The following is a 21238-nucleotide window of genomic DNA, read 5'->3' as shown; positions in this document are numbered from 1 at the left end:
GTGATTTAGTAAGTAGTTTCAGATACGTACCTTTCTCCTCATGGTGTGGTTGAGCGGTCGCGGCCGCACTGCGCCGGCGCGGGCCCGCACTCACTTTTTATCTACACTATTGTCGATTGCCATCGCAGGTCTTTTTGCTTTGCCGGCTCACTACGTTATATCAAAGCTTGGCTGATTCGATTGGGTGACGAGTAATCGTGCTCCGCGGGGCACAATTAAACCGAAAACAAATTACCTATTTCCGATAACACAGTCGTAATGTCGGAGACAGTTTATGTAACAGAAGAGTTGGTGTAAGTGACAAGTAAATACAAGAGACAAGAGGTAACGCACAGCCTGCATGGTTCACTGGGCAGTTAGCCATTCATTAGCACGGGGTGTTTGAAAGGAAAACTAAATTATGTGCACTATTTTTCCCTGATATTCAAAGCAGACATAGTTATTTCATGTTATGGAAAGGCTGGACAATATGTTATACCCAGGAAAACAATTTGATGAAAAATCATAATTTATATAAATTTTCAAATATGTTTCTTCATAATGTTGAGACTGAGATACTGAAATGCAAGTGCAATGTTTGATCCGTTGTGTCACCGTGTCTGTCGAGCGAAGTAATTGATTTTACGCTTTAACTCGGTTCATAATGGGCGCTCACTTTTAGCTTTGCTCTCACGTTATGAACTTGAAGCAAGTGACTTTTTTGGACCCAGGACCCTAGGTTTTCTGAATCGCAACATCACAGACAATCAGGACATGACAGGTATCAATGCCTATTGGATAAGTAGATACCACTACATACGTATACATTTGTCTTCCATTCATATATCTTTTAGCCCAATGCATCATTGTTACGTACTCGATCTAGAAAACCTTAGGCGATATAAAATTAAGATTAAAAGTTGTCAGCAAAATGATTAGCTAACACCAGCTTTTGTAATAAATGTCTTAACGCTTTATGCTCGGATAAACATAGGATAGATTTATTATGCAGTTTTTGTCTTATTTAGTTATAGTTATTTCCCAAGCAATACGTTCAAATACCTGCAACTAGACTAGAAGGATATAATATGATGTCTCTACTGAACATATTAAACAAGTTGTCATTTTTAAACTTTATTTAAATCTCTTAACTCTACACTTATGTATAAATGTTAGAACTATAATGTACAAAAACAATCTTAAATTATGCTTCACATTATCTTGTTTAAGTATATAAAAATATCTTCGTAGATCTGTAGATCATAACTGGCACATGGAAAGTGAAAGCTTGAAAAGTTTATAATTAAAATTACATATATTGGGAAGTATTTTACTAATAACGTGCTGTGATGTTTTTATCGGCTGCTAACTGGCGCGTTTGGTCATAAAGTAAAAAAAAATAATTACAATTTATAACGCACCAAATTACCTCAGAGATTCATTTCTAGACAATATTTAATAAATTCTAACAAGTAACTTTATCTGTAAGTTACGAAAAAACACTAAAGATGATTCCCTGCATCAAATAAAGAAATATGTCAAATACTCATAAATTACACAAAAACAATCTGGCATTCACACGATAAAAGAAGTAGTCAAGTCATCTTAGTAATGCATAATATACTTATGTAGTTGTGATACTTAGCACGCAATCGCAAAGTTATTAATCAAAGAGGTAAAAATATATGTAATATAAACAAAAAAAAACGTTAAGGCAACTTAAATACAAATTCTGATAAAGCAAATTAAATAATATATTCATCTAAATATAAAGCCATAAATTGTCTAACTTCCTAACTTTAGGGGCTGTGTGGTGATGGAAACCACACATTCATGATCAAACTTAGTTAGTGTCATCTAATAAAATAAAATGAAAATCAGTTTTTGTCGTCTAATAAAATAAAGTGATCTCGGTATTTGTGCAAGTAAGTTAAATTCCATTTTAAAATTTAAAGACCTTCGCAGATACGCGCTGTTTTGAATTCGATTGCGAACATTATGTAGCGTTTAAGGTTTGGGTCATCATAGTCATGTTTTTTTTTTAAAGATTTTATTATCTCTCAACAGACTTTATGTCCGTGCCTTTTTGAGAGATCAATATATTATTGTGAGAGTTTGGTTGTTTTTTAGTCATAGTCATGTTACGTGGAAGTGTAGGTATATTGATGGCTTTGTTTTACATAATATTATATTATTTGCAGGTTTTATCGGGAATTATAATTCTTCTTCTCCCATGTTCCCGTAAATTCCCGTTACAATCAGCTTTGTATTTTATCGCATTATTTTATAGTACCTTTTTTTTTTTTTTTACCTTATTTGCGGTATACCGATGTTGCCGTGGTTAAAGGTTTACGAGATTATTCCACGAGGCAATTATGGAAATACCGTGAATTAAATCATACAGATTATTACAGCCTGTTACAGCTATTATCAGTTGCCCTTACTACAAACATACATTCCCGTGAAAGTTACAGATTCACCTCTGTAGACTTCCATCAAATCCTGACATAAATACCAACTGTCTTGGTACATACAACAATACTAAATACGAAATCGAATACAGTCCACTTACCAACCACGGTCCCATCACACTCCCAGCCTCTTGAAAACATTCTTAGTGATTGTGAAATTGTTAGCATCCTTCGTACCCAGCCTGGCTTTGACCCCGGCTTGAACTGACCCATCGGGCATAGACAGTCTCCTCTCGGGCTTATTGAACACAGGAGTGAACTTAGCCGGCTGGACTGGCTTACTCACTTTCTCTATCTCCTTGTACTCAACTTTATTGGAAAACTTAACAGACTTTGTCTTACTCGGTACCGCTAGCTTCTCTTTAACGCTCACAGGCGATTCGTCTGCCCTCATTGTTCCAACTGCTATCTTTCTTATATTATTCTTTGAGGCGGTGACTGTCATGACTTTCTTGACTGGGTTGCTCTTGAGGATGCCTTCGTACTTGAGGGCATCTTTGGGTACGGGTATGGGGGGTGCGCTGATTGGTTCCTTGGGGGCGTCGCTCTTGGCCCCGAGTCTGGAGAAGATGGGCCGAGCGGGGGCGGGGGCGGGGGCGGGGGCGGGGCGCGCGGGCTCCGAGCCCCCGAGGCGGGCGAACACCGTCTGCTTGACTAGAGGACCTGAATTGATGATATTTGTATTAGTTAATTGGTTGCAAAAACAAAAATGACTTATAAACCCTCGCTCACACAATGTATTCAAATCAAGTAGGTAAGTATCTCAAATATTCTTTCACTGCAACATTATTCCCAAGGCAATTTTTTACACCACTTGCGTACACGAAATAGCTGCTAAAAGTATATAATATGTATAGTTATAAAATTGATAGTTTAATCTAAATAGTAAATACCTTCAGGGACAATAGCTTGTGGCTTGCCGAAGCGGATGGAGCGGTTTTTCTTGATGTCTAAAGCTGGTTCAGATTCAGCACTGTAAATTTAAAATAAGATTTAGTAAGTAAAGGAATTTAGGAAGCCTACTATTAGATTTATAATGGTAATATGTATATTTTTAGAGCAGTGCTGGCGTAATGGATAAGGCCTCGTCCTCTCCTTCCGTCCTTCTGGTAAAACGGTTGACGTCCTTTGTGTGACAGAACATAATATGATTACTGACGATACGGACCATATTGACATTCCAAATTATCAACTAGCGACATACTATTCAAGACATAATCGACATGGAGGTGCTTGCATATTGGTAAAAAACAATCACAAATTTAAGGTCATTCATGAAATATCAAAATTCAATAAAGCAAATGAACTTGAATGCTGTGCTATTGAACTGATTGAACATGACATGATAATTATTTGTATGTATAGAATTCCCAAATATAAAACTGACATCCTCCAATCGTTTTATGAAAGATTCGATAAAATTCTCGAATTGTACTGTTACAATTCTAGTAAAAAAGTCGTTATCTGTGGAGATTTTAATATTGATATTTTAGTTAGAAACGCAAACTCTCTTAACTTTATAAATCTTGTCAATAGCTACAATTTAAGAATGGAAATAAATCAGCCAACAAGACCCAAAAGTAACACGTGTCTGGACAATCATATTCATAATATGCGTGGCTGTAAAAGTGAAGTGATCGAGATGGCACTCTCTGATCATACATCACAACTTTTACAGTGCCCAACCAAAAAAACCTGTGTAAAAACATACTGGTATATTGAAAAAAGAGACTACAGTGAAGAAAATATGGAAAAGTTTAGGAAACATATAGGTAGTCTATCATTTAATGACGTTTCATTAGTGACGACCCAAATGAGGCATATCAATATTTTTTGGACCTATTCAAACTAATATATGATCTTTGCTTTCCTAAAATTAAAGTAAAGATGACGACTAATGCTAAGGCAAAATGGCTATCTCATGGTATCAAGAGATGTAGCAAGCGGAAAAGAATGATGTATATGACATATAGAAAAGACCCTAGCAAGGACAACCAACACAAATTTAAACAATATGCCAATAGCCTTAAAAAAATTGTGAAATTAACAAAGAAGGCTCAAAACGATAACTTTATTAAATCATCTGGCAATAAGTCTAAAGCAACGTGGAAAGTTATAAGTAGCAGCAAATCTAAAATCCCAAAAGAAACCATTCAACATATAAAGACCGATGATAAAAAGATATCAAACCCACAAGAAATCGCAGAAGCGTTTAATGATCATTATGTTGATACCATTCAAAAGCATGACAACACAAAACATAATGAATTTTTTAATGAGCATAAGCACTATTCATCAATGTTTATGAGGCCAACTGATCCTTGTGATGTATTACAAATAATTTCAAAATTAAAAAATACGAATAGCACAGGTAATGACGAAATTAGTACAAAAATTATTAAATATGTATCAGACTTAATATCTCCTGTGCTGAGTCATATTATAAATATGTGTATCGAAAAAGGCAAATTCCCAGACACATTAAAATTAACAGTCATTAAACCTATGTTTAAAAAAGTTGATAAAGAAAACATGGAATATTATAGGCCTGTTGCACTAATTCCAGTGTTTTCCAAGATTTTTGAAAGATATATTTATAATAGTCTATATGAATACTTACAAGCTAATAATATATTGGTGGAGGAGCAAAAAGGTTTCAGGAAAGGTCGAACCATATATATGGCAGTATTTGAATTTATATCTAGAGTGATCACCTGCATGGATAAAGGTCAACCAGTCTCAGCTCTTTTCATGGACATGAAAAAAGCATTCGATTTTGTTGACCACAATATTCTTTTAAACAAGCTAGAGAGATATGGAGTTCGAGGGACTGTTCTAAATTTAATAAGATCATATTTGAATAACCGGTCACAAGTTACACAAATAGGGAGGATATGTCCTAAGTGCAGTACTGAAACAGTATATACTTCAGGTCCACGTCAAACCAAATTTGGAGTTCCACAGGGCAGCGTGCTAGGACCATTGCTGTTCCTAGTATATATTAATGATCTTCCAAAAGTAGTTAATCACCCCATGGTCCTCTTTGCTGATGATAGTACGGCATTATTTATGGAAAAAGATAAAACTAAACAAGTAGCAGAAATAAATGCATCATTGGAAATAATAATTGAATGGATGACATCAAACAACTTAATCATAAACTTGACAAAAACTAATTTCATGAATTTTAGACAGAGGGTTAATCCTGATAAATTTGATATACATTATCGAGATACTATTATTGACGAAACACAAGTGACCAAGTTCCTAGGATTGTATGTTGACAATAAGTTGAATTGGAAAGCACAGATTGACACTATTTGTAAAAAACTGAACAAATTTTCTTATGCATTACATATTTTATCAAAGATTGCGAATGAAGGAACGGTCGTCATAGCCTACTTTGGATATGTATATTCCACTCTAAGGTATGGCATAATATTCTGGGGTAATTTTACTGACATAGGACATGTTTTTAAATCGCAAAAAAAGTGCATCCGCGCTATAAAAAAATTAAAACCGACTGATAGTTGTAAACAGCACTTTATTGAATTAAAAATTCTAACATTGCCGTGTCTGTACATTTACGAGATAGTTTCCTATTTGAAATCCAACAGACATCTCTTTAACACTTTCAGAAGTCGAAGATGCAAAAACAAAGTAGCGTCAAATTCACATAAGTCGGCTTTGTACAACAAAAGCGTCTTAGGAATGGCTCCAAAAATATTTAATAGTTTGCCATCTCAAATAAGAGATATAGACAACGTCGTGCACTTTAGGTACGAAGTGAAAAAGATGTTACTTGCAAATTCATATTACACTGTACATGAGTTCTTTACAGACCAAAACCAGATATATTAAGGGCACATCCGAACGAATAGCTAAATATGTACTTAAATCATGAGTCAGGTACGACATTATAATTGATTAATTTATACTTATTCTTTGACATGATTAATAACTATTTTGACTTAGTTATATATTATTTTTTTATTTTAATGTCTGTACAATTTGATAATTTATGTAGGTAATTTGACTTTCTGTATGATATCATAGCATGACATAGCATGACAGTTAAATATTTTATATAATCAATTTATAACTAATATTATTTGTACACCTTTACGGTAGACCATAGCAGTAGATTTAAAACTGACTTTGTAAACACCTGTCTGAAACCTATGTGTCACAAATAAATGATTTTGAAGTTTGAAGTTTTGAAGTTTTTTCTCAATCGAGAGGCCGTGGGTTCAAATCCTGGCCTGTACCAATGAATTCTTTCAATTGTGTTTTCAATTAAGGAGTTTAAGTACAATAATACCACGTGCTCTTACGGTGATGGAAAACATCGTGAGGAAAAATGCACATCTATATTCTAGATGTGTATCCTTATTCCTAAGTGCATTGTACTAGTGATGCCACGAATAGTCATTTGGCCGAATACCGAATACCGAGTACAATGATTGTACTTATCCTAAAACGGCGATATGGTTCGCAACCTATCACGTGAGTACAAATGTGCTGCGAAAAGTGGGTGGCTTGCTTTGTGAGCCACCTCTGACTACCCCTTCTGGGATTACAGTGATGAGTGCTTATGTGTATGTAATATGTATGTATTTATGTATATTTTAGTTTAAAAACTAAAATCGTGGATAAGTCAAGCCACGATTTTAGTTTTTAAACTTGCTGTAGGTCATCGTCATCAGCCCATAATCGTCAACTGCTGGATATAGCCCTATCCCATCAACAAGTCCACCACTTCTACTATTAACTAATTAGACTAATTAAGATTTTATTTAATCATTCATCATCATCATCATAATAAGCCCATAGAATGTTGTCATCATCTGCTTGACAAATGTTTAATTATTCTAATCTAGGCCTTACGCCATTAACCTCTAATCCAGCAAAGTTTTTGTCACCGGTAAGAAGAAGAATGTGGATGATATTTATAATTACATATAGGTTTGTAACAAGAACCTTGTGTCTGCTAGTTTCCTCTTTTGTGCGGGTTTGGGCGGCGACACCTCCGGCGTGGAGTTGCGAGTGTAATGTTCCAGCATGCGACTTGCGGCTGAAAACAATAGGACAAGGAATTAGGGATTAAGTTGTTAAGAGAATTCAATCTATGTATAATCAATTACCACAATACAAGGCATTACAGGAATTGAATCTAAAATCGATGAACGCCGTATTTCGATGGTAAAGTGGTCTTAAACTGCTTAGTACTCCAAGGTTAACCCTCATGACGACCTGACCGAGCAGCTTAGAGACCAGTGGTGACTTCTTGTGTCTTACGCAAAACTCACTTGAGATTGCTGAAAAAATCTACATTCTTGTTTTATCATGTCAGAAATTCTTCATATCATTTCAACTTACGTGAAGAAGGTTTAGCCTGAGCAACAGAGGTGAGGCGGCCGGCGACTGCAGCTACTGGCACTTTGGGGCCATTTGCCGAGTTCAGCACTCTGTCTCTGGCTGCATTCTCATGCACTTGCTTGGCATGTCTGGTGAAGAGAAATTACAGAGACTGGTGATTAATAGTTTACAGGTGGATATATGTAAAATAGCAAGGTGCTCCATAGCACTTTCATGAATTAAAAATGATACAGATGAGATCATACAGCTTTTCCAATAATATAGGAAACATTTATGGAAATATTTGTTTTTTAGGCTTATAAACACAATATTTTTAACAGATTCCATCGGACCAAAAGATCAATTTCAAGTATTAGTGCAGGCAATTAGAATAATAACCTTTTCAAGGATTATTTTGGTAGAACACAGGATTTGTCAACCAACAGTACACTATTTAATATAACCATACATATTAGCTCAAATCAATTTAGAAAGAGTCAAACCTGAGTATAGCAATGACATCCCCCATGCGCGTGATGCCCATGTCCCTCAGGTACTCCTTGTTGAGGTCCAGCAGCATGTCATTCTGTATCCGGTTCTCTGTGAAGGTCAGGGCGTAGGTGGCGGCCACGTCCGACGGGATACCAGCTGTTGTGAAGAAGCTCACCCAAAGACCTGGGAAGTAATGGATAATTAAAGACTGACTGTAAATTTTAACCTCTTGTTTGTGTAGGGATTCAAAAAATACTAAGACATTGTAAAGGAATGTGTAATGATAGTTTAGAAGGTAGATTTTCAGAATTTAACATTGAAAACACCCACATAGTTTTTTTGAGTCTTTTGTATTTATTTTTAACAGAAGAAAACACAAACTCTGATACCTATGTCTGGGAACATTGAGTAATACAAGAAGGGTTAATAATTTTAATATAAGTAGGGCTTGGAACTCTTGGAATAACATGAAATATAAGATTATCAATAATATTTTGTATCCTAAAAATAACATCAGAATAACCTAATTTTTAAAAGGGTAAATCAAAACGAATTTACTTGAGAAAAGCATACCTGTATAATGGGAATCCATCCTTAATGTCCCTGTATTCATAGCTGAATCCTAAATTAACAAACAAGAACTAAATTAAACTATTTTCTAAAAACAACAGCAAAACTTGAAACAACAGCTGCCATGACATTTCATAGAGTAGCAAAAGTTTGTTTTTAATTTATAATTCACAGACAATAGCAGGCACTGTTGCGTAGAATCCTCGCGCTTTGTCCCACAGATCACAGACCAACAACGAACGAAACGAAACGTCAGTCAGTCTGTAATCTACATAAATTTAACTTTTGTAAGCGAAAAAAATATTTTAAATTTAAATAGCTACCTGCATTGTTTGTTTTAAAAACGGTAACTTATCATAATTAATTTGTTAAATTTATAGTGCCTTTAATTTGTTCATTTTCCATTTTATCTCACTGCACAAAATAGTAAGTAGGTAGACAGACAGGTTATGTTTTTATTTGTTTTTGTAGGCACTTTTATCAAAATGTTTCTCTAGTCACAGGGTTTTAAGCTAATCACTTTATCTTTTAGCAAAATGCCTAAGAAATTTGTGGGGGAGAACAGCAAGGCAGTGGCGGCCCGGGCTCGCAAAGAGAATGCCAAACAAGAAAAAGATCAGAAGCTCAAAAAAACTATAGAAGATGCGGCCTGGCAGGAGGACGACGACAAAGTCATCAAGAAGCAGCAGAAGAAGGTATTATACTTTTCATTGATTGATGCATAACATAAATTTTATTAATAACTTTGGTCATGTTATTAAGAAACTTTAATGATCACAAAATCCAGTCCCTTCATCCATTTGTATGGACCAAAGAGTGTTTGTATTGTATTTGATTCCTTGGACAGTAATTTTGAAGAAACCAATGTGATTGACTTTAATTTTTTACCAGCAAACTGTACCTATAAGTAATTTTAAAAATAACAATTTTATCTTAAAAATCTCATGTACTTACCTAATTTCCAACCACAGGAAGAGCAAGAGAAGAAGCGTCTAGAACAGTTGCAGAAGAAGGCAGAAGCCAAAGCTTTGTTGGAGAAAGAGATGGAGTCCATCAAGACGGCTCCAAAGGTGGCGGCACCGGCTCCCAAGATTACTCGCGCTCAGATCACGCAGATGAAGGAGAAAACTATCAAGCCCGAAGTAAAGCCTGTGGTAAGTTTTATTATAATCATCAATTATGTTTATCTGGTACATAGGGCTTGAAGTGGTGGGAGTAGGGCATGCAATACCGCAATACCGGTATTCGTTATACCGGTATTAGGAGCAAAATTCACGCTTTTTTCAATACCGGTATTGAAACTTAATACCGGTATTGAAGTAATACTGGAATCGGACTTTTTTAGGCTATAATAAAGCGATTAAGATATAGTATTCCTATGTACTGTGAAAGCGCACTTGTTTCCAACTGTTTGATGCAGTTTTCGGCCGTTTGATATCTACTGTTGTCCATGCGTAAACGGACACTGGATGTAAAAAAAAAAATTATTGTAAAATTTAAACTAATACTCAATTCTCGTAAAAATCTATTACAAAAAACTGAATTTCATTGCTTTTTCTCGTTTTATTTTGACCTATACGACCTTTAATCACATTATATGCCATTTATTACAAGGAAATCTAATACCGGTATTAATACCGGGATCCCGGTATTGAGTTGCAATACCGAAACTCAATACCGGTATTGAAAATAGTTCCGGTATTGCATGCCCTAGGTGGGAGTTTACCAATTTTTTAATACCTATATTTTAGCCAGAAACTCATAAATCCTCTGCTTACTGATACTGATATTGTAATCAGGAATGATTTGATTGTTTGTTTGTTTTGAATAGGTGCTGAAAGTACTGACTATTTTGACAAATTGTAAAGCTACACTCCAGATTATGGAAACCTGAGAATAATATAGCTATACATATAAAGTGTTTTTTTTACTTATTTCAGCCTTCCAGAGTGGTGGTCGAGGAGCCGAAGCTAGAAGAGAATCTCAACAGGATCCAACTGGACGGAGAAGTGGCGCAATCTGTAGAAGAGGCTATTTCTGTGCTCAGGTATAAATTCATTTGATCTACACCTTGATGTTGTCAACTTATATTCAAATCTGACCTAGGCAGAGTCATTGAGTCAATATAATAGGCCCATAATAGTATACATTCACAGCAGATCACAAAGATTTATTTGGAATACTGAGGCACAATAACTTCAATATCTGTAAAATTACTAAGTTTATGTGATATATGGGAAGTACCTACATAACACAATAACATCTGGATGGGATTGTAGGATCCCGCTTTTATACCAAGCCGTAATACTGTGGGGTACATACCATTTATTACTGTTCATAGTTTTCATAAGGCCCAGCTGTAGGACATGAAACATAGAATGTCTGCATTACTAAAGTCTTCTTACTTTTATTTCCAGTGACGCGAAGGCAGACATAGACAAGCACCCTGAGAAGCGCCTGAAAGCTGCGTACACGGCTTTCGAAGAAGCCACCATGCCGCAGCTGAAGGCTGAAAACCCTACCCTCCGCCTGTCACAGCTCAAGCAGCTGCTGAGGAAAGAATGGCTCAAATCGCCCCAAAACCCATTGAACCAGAAGTTTTAAAGCGTAAATTTTGGAGTGGCAACTGAACTGATTAACAATATGAATTTTAGGTGAGGTTTGGTGAGCATGAGTTTATGAAATCCAAAAAAAACATGATTATGTAGCTATTACAAGACGTTTATCTGTAGGAGTCATTAAATGTGTAATACTAAAATTAATTTCGAAATATTTAAGTACCTAACAGTCATTGTATTAAAGCACTTTAATAATTTAAATTCAAAACATCTTTATTGATAGTATGTATAAAACATTTTATTATTTATATCCCTTATAGCATCAGTCTTACACAGACTATAAATTTGTACCCTAAATTGTAAATATTCCTTAAATAAATAAAAGATAACATAAAAAATCATTACGGCTCATTACTATACTGTAACGCTATGCCTTTCCTTCCTTCTTCCGCCTTCTTCACTTCCGTCTGTCCTAGATTCTGCTCTAATCCTGTCCAAGATCTCTGCTGGAGGTTTTTCCCAATATTCTCTAGAGCCCAGTTTTGTTTCTCCACTAGGTCCGTACTGGTAGTGTCATCTGCTTCGACTTTAGTTTCTCTAATCTTGCCAGTAATGAGGCTGACGTCGAATGAGTCTGCGACATGGCTGACGTCACAGTAGTACCTTCTTCCAGGTAGAAGCTCATCGAAGTCTGTGACGTGTGTGGTGAAGTATGGAGGCCGGTTCGAGTTCAGAGCCACCTCCAACTCGAAGGGGTAGACAATTGGCTTGTAGAAATCTCGATTGCTGTAGAGGTCGTTTTCTGGGCACGCTATCATGACGTAAATGTCGATCTGTAAAAAATATTTTGTTTTACATTTTTGTTTCTAACCTGATTTTGCAAAATGTAAGGGGACAACATGACGTGGTACTATATTATGAGTTACATCCTTACCTCAGGGAAGTTAGCCAGCTTCGCCACATTTGGTTTCCCGACAGACACAATGTAACTTTTCTTGCCATTCACTTTGCATAGCTGCTTCATCCGACAGATGATGTCTTTGGTCTGTTCCCCAGACAGCTTGCAGACAAGGATGCCCACAGTGTTGGCGTCCTTGCACTTCTCTACGAGGAATCGCCTGCGCTTGAACCAGGTGGTCTCGTCCATGCGCTCAATGGAAGAAGAAGCTGGATCGAGGTAGTACCATTCGGAAGCTGTGAAATATGTAAAAGAGGATTTCATTAAATTCATTAAAACTTAAATCTGTTGGTTTCAGCGCATGGTTATGTATAATATTATGTAATGATTTATATATATTAAATAAACAAAGTAAAAAAAAAAAAAATTAAAAATAACATTTCAGTAGGTATTAGTAGGAGATTTCAACTACAATTAATTTTGTGGACTAGTTTATGATTTGAGTGGGATTAAGCTCTCAAAGTGCATGGAAACCCTCCACAGCTTCATGTGCCACTATCTTCTTGGCCAGTCCCAAGAAAGACATACAAACATATTGTAATGACCGACAGAGTTGACTGGGTCATGCCTTTTTTAGATGCTGGAGTCTAAGCAGCTAAAGTAACACTACATTTGTGGTTAATTAAATACATACCTTCAACAGATATGGTGTAATTAAATACAGTCTGTCCTCTGGATCCCAAATACACACAAATGCAATGTTTGATAGTCTCAATTGGCACCTCTTCCTTATTAATATTAAATACAACTCTTCCCAGGTATCTGTTGGGTTTGTCTTCCTTCTCTACGCGAGCTATGTAGCTGTGAGGGTAATGTTTGAACCAGTGGTTTGACAGTGTATCTGGAAATGATGTGGTGTTAATGAAGTCAGCACATAAATAAGAGAGATGCTGATATCAGCCTGATGATGATTATTGAGGATTGAGTTGAACAATGTTGTCCCCAAGTCAACTAACAAGAACTCCTTAGCCAAGTTCTATGATAAATTTATACCTAATTACAATCATTATTGTATGTAATCTGGCCAAATGTGATAAATTTTGATGTGAAATATTTATTTAAAACAACACAAAGAAAGTGATACAGTTTCTAACACATAGAACTAGATTTTTATATTACATTACTTATGATCACAGATTTTCTTATCATATGTAAAATAAAAGTCTTACCCACACAGTGCTCAAACTCAGCATCATAATATAGACAAAGCTTTACATCATCATCAGATTCAAATCGGTTCTTAAGAGCCAGCATGACCTCTTCAACATCCAAATCTCTTTTAGGAAGCACAATGTGTGTCGGGATGTCAGTCTTGGACAGGCATGTCCGGCCATAGTGCACCACCGCGTGGCCCTGCACATGCATGGCTGCTACTGAGTCCACACAACAGCTGAGGGAGACATAAAATGTTATATTGATTTAAATATACAAGTTCCTACATACATTTTTATACAAGGGAAAATTACCTAAGTACACAGTAAGTTGCAATAGGCAGATGTAAAAAGAATGGTTACCATGCATATGAGGTATCCCCAAGGATGTAAAGGTCGACATCAACATTACTCTTTATTTCTTCATATACTTTTGCACTGACTCCTAGTAGTTCATCAGGAAACTGCAGGCAAACCTGCGGAAAATTTATGAAATTATTATCACAATTAAGCCAAAATATATTATATGGAATTATGTATCAATAATTCGTTATATCTTTACCCTTTCGAAGTTGTTCTCAGAAATCCACTTGCAAGTATCGTCAACATCAAACTGTTTTCTTATGTCTTTAATCTCATCGTACGTGTCCCGAACTTCCACTTCGCGCTCTAAGCATATTTTTGCATCAGTGGTAAAATTGGTCATTGTACTATACCATTAATATTTGCAGATAATTCTCAAAAACAGAAAACAAAGCCTGAATAAGCACAAAAACAAACGTGCGGAGAGCTCCCGGAGAGTCAATGTTATGTCATGTGTCAACTTTCAAAGTGACGTGTGATATTCTTATCTGTGTACAAAGCCTGTTGCGTATGAGCTATGCTTTTGTTAACATCAAAATAATATAATGGCCCAGTTGGTACTTCCATACGGGCTTATTTTGTGCTGCTATTTTTTTTGTGTATTTATTACTGAAGCGGCAGTCAGATGGCCATATACATGAATAAAATACGGATAACGGTAACTTATCTTGTTTAATATTGTTTGTAGCCTAGAACAACGCGAACTCGGGTAGTAACCATTAAATTTGTAGTGCCCAACGACCTTAGGCGGTTAGACAGGGTATCGAAGTAGCCGGTAAAAGTAGCTGGTTATTAGAAATACCCTGTAGGGTGAGGTGATTTGAGGACTGAGGCTGAGATGGGCTCTAAGAATAGTGAGTGAAGGAGGACCAAGGGCTGAGGGTTGTGGGGCCTGTGCTCAGCTTGTGTTCAGCAGATTGGGTAGCATATTACTAACTCTGGGATTGGATAGTAGGTATGTTTCGTTTAACATGCCTGCTTTGCCAGGGCGCCATATTCATCAAAATATTAAAAACTATTCATGTAATTATTTAAGAATTTAATAAATTATTTTTTCATCATGCTTGCTAACTTTCCAGTATATTAGATTACACCAATGAGTAAAAAATTATACCTTAATTAATAAAAGCTACCTAATATTCACAACTTAATATCCTTCATCGCTAATAGAAATAGTGTAAGCTGGGAAGGCTTCTTTGACTATTTTAGCTGTGATTTCATGGTCAGCTTTCCCGTAACCCTGAGAGTAGCCATAGATATGGAGCTTCTTGTTTTCAGGATCATGAGACATTCTGCCTCCACCGAGACATTCACAGTATAGTGGGTTCAGCTTGGCCTGTACCTGCAGAAAATAGAAAATGAATTTAACCATTTAGATATATTGAACTCTGCAATAAACTTATGATAAATGTAGCTAAATCATTCTGAATTCCGTAGTTTCATCCATTACACATCTTACCTCATCAAAAATATCAGAATGGTATTCACACCTCTGATATCCTCTCACAATAGTTATAGTTGGTTCTTCACCATTTTTCTCTTTGTCATATACATTTATTAATATGTATTTAAATATTCCAGTGGGATCTATGTCCACCTTAGGCACATCAGCTAATGCTTTCGTTGACATATTCCTCAATGTGAGTTGGAAACTGGAACCTGAAAGTAGAAATTGTTGAATTTTCAGTAAAGTGTTTTTTACATGCTTTAGAAAAGATGCTTGTTTTAACTATCTCGAAAAAAATATTATTTATATAAAAAGTGCACTTATTATTGTCTAACCTCTGATGCATAGAAATGTTGTAGGTTATGTTTATCATATTAGTTGGAAGGTAAATTCAGGTGGGCAGGAAAGACCACATGTTTTTTTAAGTGCTTTTGGATAGCATTAAATTGGGCTGTACATTATTGTGTTTGCTAGATTATCTACTGTGCATTTATATTAATTTAAATCATTTATGATAGCGACTTATGAACCTCTACTTACCGGTAATTATATTCGGCGATACAAAGTACGGGATTGAGGAAATAAGCTTATGAGGTAATTTTAACATCCAATAGCTTAATTAAACAACCAAAACGAGAAGAAATAAGAAAAATATTGAAATTTTGGTCGGACAAACGTCAACAACACAGAGCAGAGAATAGAGAGGAGACACAGAGGAGGAGGAGAGTTTTAAAAATCACAGATAAGGAAAAAAGCGCGGGAACCATTGAAAAGACCAGGCGGGATTTTCGAAAAATTTATTAATAATATTCATTAAAACTACTGCAAATACGTAAATTACTAATAAAAACCAATAAAAAGTTTGTTGCATACATAATAAATTAAAAAATAGCAATGGGGAAGGTGAGAACAAGAAAAAAAAGGAAGAAGGATGATGAGGGTGATAAGTCCGACGTAGAAACGACGTCGTCCGAATCTGAGGTTGAAGTTTTAGATATTTCAAAACCTTATTTAGTAACAGATTACAAGAGGCGTTACCCAGAGGATTCCGGAGCTGCAGAGTTTGTTGTTTTCGTAGAGTCCTCCAATGCGGAGATGCCCATTGGAACAAGAGACCTTATGTCCATATCGAGTTGCATTAAAAGATTCAACAAAGGTGTAAAATACCTGAGATCAATGAACAAATTTAAAATTGCAATATATTTTGAAAAGGCCAGCCTTGCAAATGCCTTTTTGAACAACTCCACGTTCCTCAAGGATTATCAATTTAAGGCTAATATACCAGCACAAAGCACAGAAATTACTGGTATTATTAAAAATGTGCCCACCAATCTGACAAACAAAAAAATCTTCACCATGCTGTCTAGTTACAAGAAGATCATATCTGTAAGGAGATTTACAAAGAGGACAAAGATTGACAACAATTTTATTCTACAGCCCCTGCAGACTGTAGCCATCACCTTCGCGACGTCAGTACTTCCAGACTACGTCGACTTGGACGGATGGCGGCATGATATTACAGCGTATGTTCCTCCAGTCAAGCAATGTTTCCGGTGTCTCAGGTATGGCCATTTAGCAAAGTTTTGTAAGAACTCGGAACGCTGCTCCATCTGTAAAGAAGAGCACTCTTTTAAAGTATGCACAACCCCTATTGAAAAGGCAAAATGCTTCCACTGCGATGGCAATCATGTCAGTATCTCAGCCCAGTGTCCAATTAAACAGAAAAAAATCCAAGAAAACAGACAGAAAGTTAAGCCACCATCATTTGCTGACATATTCAATAATGAAAGTTTCCCCCCTCTAGGTCCAAAGAAGCCTCTTGATCTTCTGTCTTTATTGAAAAGTAACGACAAGGCACTAAACCTTTTAGTGCAAAGCATCATAAAAATGATAACATTAAATAAGACCCAAGATACCCCAATATCTTCTAAAAATGTGTTAGAAGTATTGAATGATATTTGCAACCCCAGTGACACAAAAAAAAATAGTTCCAATTCACAAACAAATTAAAAATTGTACAGTGGAATGCTCAAAGTTTGCTATGTAATCGACATATTTTTGTAAATTTTTTGTATGATAATAATATTGATATAGCTTTAGTTTGCGAAACATGGCTTAAGCCTACACAACGCTTAAATATTAAAGGATACTCCATAGAACGCAATGATTGTGGTAATAAACATAATGGTGTTGCCATAGTCATTCGCAGTAGTATAAAATATAATAGATTAAATACATATTATGATGACTCACTCCAAAATATAACAATTAAAATAATATATAATAATACCTCTCTCACCTTAGTTAGTATGTATATACCAACAAATTGCACGCCATCTTTTAAAAAAAATAAGTTAGTAAATTTAATTGATTCCTTACCTAAACCATGTTTTGTATCAGGCGATTTTAATGCTCATCACACTATTTGGGGCTGTCAATCCGTCAGTGCTCGTGGAAGAGATGTCCTGACTCTATAAATGATTGCAATTTAGTTTTATTAAATGACACTTCACCAACCACAGTAGGAACAAACATTTGGAGACCAAACGGTTTAGATTTGACAATAGTTAGTCCTTCTATAGCTCTTAATTGTAACTGGACAGTTCATGATGATCCCCTGGGAAGTTATCATCTACCCACAATAACAGATATTCTATATAATACAGTTAGTGATTCATCTTTAAACAACTTTACTTCTCAAGATAACATAACAGAACTAAAAAGACCAAACTTACGTCTAATAAATTGGGCAAATTACTCAAAGCTAGCCAATGATTTAATTAAAGAATTTAATGTTAATTGTTCCGATCCTTTACAGTCGTACTATGACTTCTGTACCATTTTAAATAAAGTGGTAGATCTATCTATGTTTAGAACTAAATCCCATAATGTAAATAATAAGAGTAAGCCAGCAGGAAACCATCCTAAATATCGATATTCTCCTCTTCCATGGTGGAATGAAAAGTGCGCTATGGCTGTGCAAAAAAGTAAAGAAGCATTTATTGCATTCAAACAGGATCCTAGTGAATCAAATTATATTAATTTTAAAAAGTTTCAGGCTGAGAAAAAACTAATTATTAAGTTAGAGAGAACAGATAGTTGGAATAAATACTGTTCAGACTTAAATAGATCAACTCCTATTTCAAAGATCTGGCAATCTATGCGTAAATTTAATAAATCTTACAGTAAAAATACCAAACTCCATAACAATAGTGAATCATCTTGGATTAATAACTTCTTAAGAAAATATACACCTGATTTTGTTTCACAACCACTACATTTAAATAATACCTCAATTAACCCCACCAATAGTTACATTAATAATCCTTTTACTATAGATGAATTAAAAGCAGCAATTAAATCACGTAGAGACACCACCTTTGGCTTAGATTGCATTTCATACAAAATGTTACAGAATATTAATACAGACAATCTACACAAATTTTTACACATTTTAAATTTACTTTGGGATAAATCAATAATTCCTAAAGAATGGAAGCAAGATTGCTTGGTTCCAGTTCTTAAAGCAGAAAAAGACCCAAATGATGCAGATTCTTACCGTCCAATAGCTTTAACATCCTGTTCAGGCAAACTCTTTGAGCAACTAATAAAACAGCGTCTTGAGTTTTATATTGAAAGTAATCATATCCTTCCTAGAAATCAATTTGGGTTTCGTCGTGGTCGATCAGCAAGAGAAAGTATAGGTCATCTCTTCCATGATATTAACACTGCCATTAACAGTAATAAACACCTTATATGTATCTTTTTTGATATTGTAGGCGCATTTAATAACATTAACCATTCAGTTTTATGTACAACTCTTTCTTCTTTGGGAATACCTGAAAAATGCGTAAGGTGGATTCATGAATTCATTAGTGGAAGGGAAGTTTATGTAAAAATTAGCTCTAATTCAATTTTTGGACCCAGATTATCTACTAAAGGCGTTTGTCAAGGTGGTATTTTGAGTCCTCTTTTGTATATACTTTATATCCATAGGCTAAATGAAATGTTAGGATCAGAAGTAAACAATTTACAGTTTGCTGATGATTTGGCTATTTATTGCAGTGGTGATAACATCTCAGACACAAGTAAAAAACTAAATTTAGCTTTAAAAAAACTTCATAGTTACTTTCAATATTTAAATCTAGAAGTTAGTCCTACTAAAAGTAAAATAGTTGTATTCTCAAAGAAAAAAGTTTCAACAGTTAAGATACAGTATAATGATAATTTGATACCAATACATCCATATGCAAAATTTCTGGGAGTAATATTTACTCATAACCTGTCTTGGTATAAATATGTCGATTGCATAGCAGAGCGAGCTCTACGTTCTACAAATATTTTGAGATCTTTGGTTGGCACTCAGTGGGGTGCCGATTCCAAGATTCTTTTAACTTTATATAAAGCCCTAGTTCGAAGTCACTTTGACTATAGTTTTTTCTGTTACTGCATAGATTCAAAATTAGTAAATAAACTTGAAAAGATTCAAAATATTAATTTAAGATTAATTTTGGGTGCCTTTAAATCAACTCCTATTAATTCAATGCAAATTGAGTGTAACTTGTGTCCATTAAATATCAGATTTAGTAATTTAAAATACAATTTTATTCTAAGATTGTTGTCTGAAACTGACAATCTTCTTCTTTCCAAACTATTGAAGTATAATTCTTATCATTTCCTATGTCATAACATCCATCAAATTTTAACATTTAAGAGTGAATATAATATTCACAATAGTACCACTTTGCCCTGCTATGGGGGAACATATGGAAGCAAATTTTGTAGCCTTAATATTGAAATAGATAGGACACTGACTGACAAATATGCTGTTTACAATAGATTGGATGAATACAGAGACTTTAAGCAAATTTATACAGATGGCTCTAAATGTAACGATAATGTCTCTATGGCATATTATGTTCCTGCTTATAAATTGGGTCATGGCTTAAGATTACCTTCTAATGTAAGCATATATACAGCAGAAGCTCAGGGCATTTATGCAGCCTTAGAATACATAGAAGCAACTAACCTTAATTTCAAGAAATGGTTGATCATTTCGGACAGCATGAGTGTATTAATGGCTTTATCAAATCCTTCTTATAGTAGTGGCACAAATTACATCATATACAACATCAGGCAGATTTATAGCAGGCTTTGGCTCAATCAAGACAGAGAAATCCGCTTTATTTGGACACCTTCACACATTGACGTTTCGGGTAATGACCTCGCTGATAAACTTGCCAGCTCCATAGTAAAAAATCCCAATATCCAACAAATACCTATTAAAAATATTAAGTTGCCAGGTTCAGACTGCAAAGTTTTAATCAAGAATATTATAAAAGACCAATGGATGACTCATTGGCATGAAACAATCCAAAGTAAAGGAAAATGGTATAGCTCTATCAACTCTGACATTACTCAACCCTGGTTCATCAAAGGAAAATTTATAAACAGAAACTTTTATTCAACTATTTGTCGTTTAAGACTTGGACATGGCAGATTCAATGAACACCTTTTTAGATTAAAAATGATACCTTCCCCAAATTGCACATACTGTAATAACGATATAATTCAATCCCTGGATCATATATTTTTTGATTGCTCTGCATTTAATCTACAAAGGATTATTCTTATTGACAATTTACTGGATTTATACAAAGAAGCCCTGGATGTCCCGCGCTCTATTCAGGATCTTCTCAAGAATACGGATACATTCTACCCCATTTATGAGTATATTAAGAATACTATTGGAGTTATTTGAAAAAATAACAAATACCGGAAAATATAATATATATATGGAATTCGACCTTATATTTACAAGAAAATTTGAAGATTACAACGAAAGACAAGGCCTTTGGCCTCGAACAAAATCACATAGAAGACAAAATTAA

The 21238-nt window shown here is 35.1% G+C and overlaps 5 protein-coding genes across 7 annotated transcripts; 2 read left to right on the top strand and 3 right to left on the bottom strand.

Moving 5' to 3' along the window:
- Window positions 1-2317: 2317 nt before the first annotated feature.
- Window positions 2318-9011, bottom strand: LOC105391307 (uncharacterized protein C19orf47). The gene is made up of 6 exons (XM_038112996.2): window positions 8874-9011; window positions 8312-8483; window positions 7830-7957; window positions 7431-7524; window positions 3344-3423; window positions 2318-3113 (listed from the first exon to the last, which is right to left on the bottom strand). Exons 1-6 carry the CDS (start codon window positions 8911-8913, stop codon window positions 2566-2568), a joined length of 1062 nt encoding a protein of 353 aa, XP_037968924.2. The 5' UTR covers window positions 8914-9011; the 3' UTR covers window positions 2318-2565.
- An 89-nt stretch (window positions 9012-9100) lies between these two features.
- LOC105386809 (coiled-coil domain-containing protein 124-B) lies at window positions 9101-11829 on the top strand. 3 transcript variants are annotated; one of them, XM_011557446.3, is made up of 5 exons: window positions 9101-9216; window positions 9403-9565; window positions 9842-10024; window positions 10811-10917; window positions 11288-11829. In XM_011557446.3, exons 2-5 carry the CDS (start codon window positions 9407-9409, stop codon window positions 11472-11474), a joined length of 636 nt encoding a protein of 211 aa, XP_011555748.1. In that variant the 5' UTR covers window positions 9101-9216; window positions 9403-9406; the 3' UTR covers window positions 11475-11829. The 3 variants fall into 3 exon arrangements, with proteins under 3 accessions (XP_011555748.1, XP_011555749.1, XP_011555751.1); XM_011557447.3 differs by having other exon boundaries at window positions 9158-9296; XM_011557449.3 differs by lacking the exon at window positions 9101-9216 and adding an exon at window positions 9282-9300.
- On the bottom strand, window positions 11684-14349 carry LOC105386808 (2-(3-amino-3-carboxypropyl)histidine synthase subunit 2). The gene is made up of 6 exons (XM_038112963.2): window positions 14100-14349; window positions 13901-14013; window positions 13556-13776; window positions 13021-13227; window positions 12363-12622; window positions 11684-12261 (listed from the first exon to the last, which is right to left on the bottom strand). Exons 1-6 carry the CDS (start codon window positions 14241-14243, stop codon window positions 11830-11832), a joined length of 1377 nt encoding a protein of 458 aa, XP_037968891.2. The 5' UTR covers window positions 14244-14349; the 3' UTR covers window positions 11684-11829.
- A 575-nt stretch (window positions 14350-14924) lies between these two features.
- Window positions 14925-16048, bottom strand: LOC105391318 (14 kDa phosphohistidine phosphatase). Its single transcript, XM_048633391.1, has 3 exons — window positions 15888-16048; window positions 15360-15559; window positions 14925-15242 (listed from the first exon to the last, which is right to left on the bottom strand). Exons 1-3 carry the CDS (start codon window positions 15952-15954, stop codon window positions 15048-15050), a joined length of 462 nt encoding a protein of 153 aa, XP_048489348.1. The 5' UTR covers window positions 15955-16048; the 3' UTR covers window positions 14925-15047.
- A 193-nt stretch (window positions 16049-16241) lies between these two features.
- On the top strand, window positions 16242-17170 carry LOC125491405. The gene is made up of 2 exons (XM_048633251.1): window positions 16242-16909; window positions 17152-17170. Exons 1-2 carry the CDS (start codon window positions 16242-16244, stop codon window positions 17168-17170), a joined length of 687 nt encoding a protein of 228 aa, XP_048489208.1.
- The last annotated feature ends 4068 nt before the right edge of the window (window positions 17171-21238 follow it).

Source organism: Plutella xylostella, chromosome 5, assembly GCF_932276165.1.
Source record: "Plutella xylostella chromosome 5, ilPluXylo3.1, whole genome shotgun sequence".
Classification (NCBI taxonomy): Eukaryota; Metazoa; Arthropoda; class Insecta; order Lepidoptera; family Plutellidae; genus Plutella; species Plutella xylostella.
This window is presented reverse-complemented; position numbering and strand designations above follow the sequence as displayed.

Bases quoted from the DNA above. Each gene is read 5' to 3' on its own strand.
- LOC105391307 (XM_038112996.2), bottom strand. From the start codon at position 8,913: ATGAATACAGGGACATTAAGGATGGATTCCCATTATACAG. The intron at 7,525-7,829 runs GTAAGTTGAAAT...TATTGTTTTCAG, and splicing joins TCAGGCTAAACCTTCTTCAC to CCGCAAGTCGCATGCTGGAA. The intron at 3,424-7,430 runs GTTCTTGTTACA...TTAAATTTACAG, and splicing joins AGGAAACTAGCAGACACAAG to TGCTGAATCTGAACCAGCTT.
- LOC105386809 (XM_011557446.3), top strand. From the start codon at position 9,407: ATGCCTAAGAAATTTGTGGGGGAGAACAGCAAGGCAGTGGCGGCCCGG. The intron at 9,566-9,841 runs GTATTATACTTT...TTCCAACCACAG, and splicing joins TCAAGAAGCAGCAGAAGAAG to GAAGAGCAAGAGAAGAAGCG. The intron at 10,025-10,810 runs GTAAGTTTTATT...TACTTATTTCAG, and splicing joins AGCCCGAAGTAAAGCCTGTG to CCTTCCAGAGTGGTGGTCGA.
- LOC105386808 (XM_038112963.2), bottom strand. From the start codon at position 14,243: ATGACCAATTTTACCACTGATGCAAAAATATGCTTAGAGCGCGAAGTG. The intron at 13,228-13,555 runs GTAAGACTTTTA...CATCATTTCCAG, and splicing joins TGAGTTTGAGCACTGTGTGG to ATACACTGTCAAACCACTGG. The intron at 12,262-12,362 runs GTAAGGATGTAA...TATTTTTTACAG, and splicing joins AGCTGGCTAACTTCCCTGAG to ATCGACATTTACGTCATGAT.
- LOC105391318 (XM_048633391.1), bottom strand. From the start codon at position 15,954: ATGTTAAAATTACCTCATAAGCTTATTTCCTCAATCCCGTACTTTGTA. The intron at 15,560-15,887 runs GTAAGTAGAGGT...TTCTACTTTCAG, and splicing joins ATCGCCGAATATAATTACCG to GTTCCAGTTTCCAACTCACA. The intron at 15,243-15,359 runs GTAAGATGTGTA...TATTTTCTGCAG, and splicing joins ATTCTGATATTTTTGATGAG to GTACAGGCCAAGCTGAACCC.
- LOC125491405 (XM_048633251.1), top strand. From the start codon at position 16,242: ATGGGGAAGGTGAGAACAAGAAAAAAAAGGAAGAAGGATGATGAGGGT.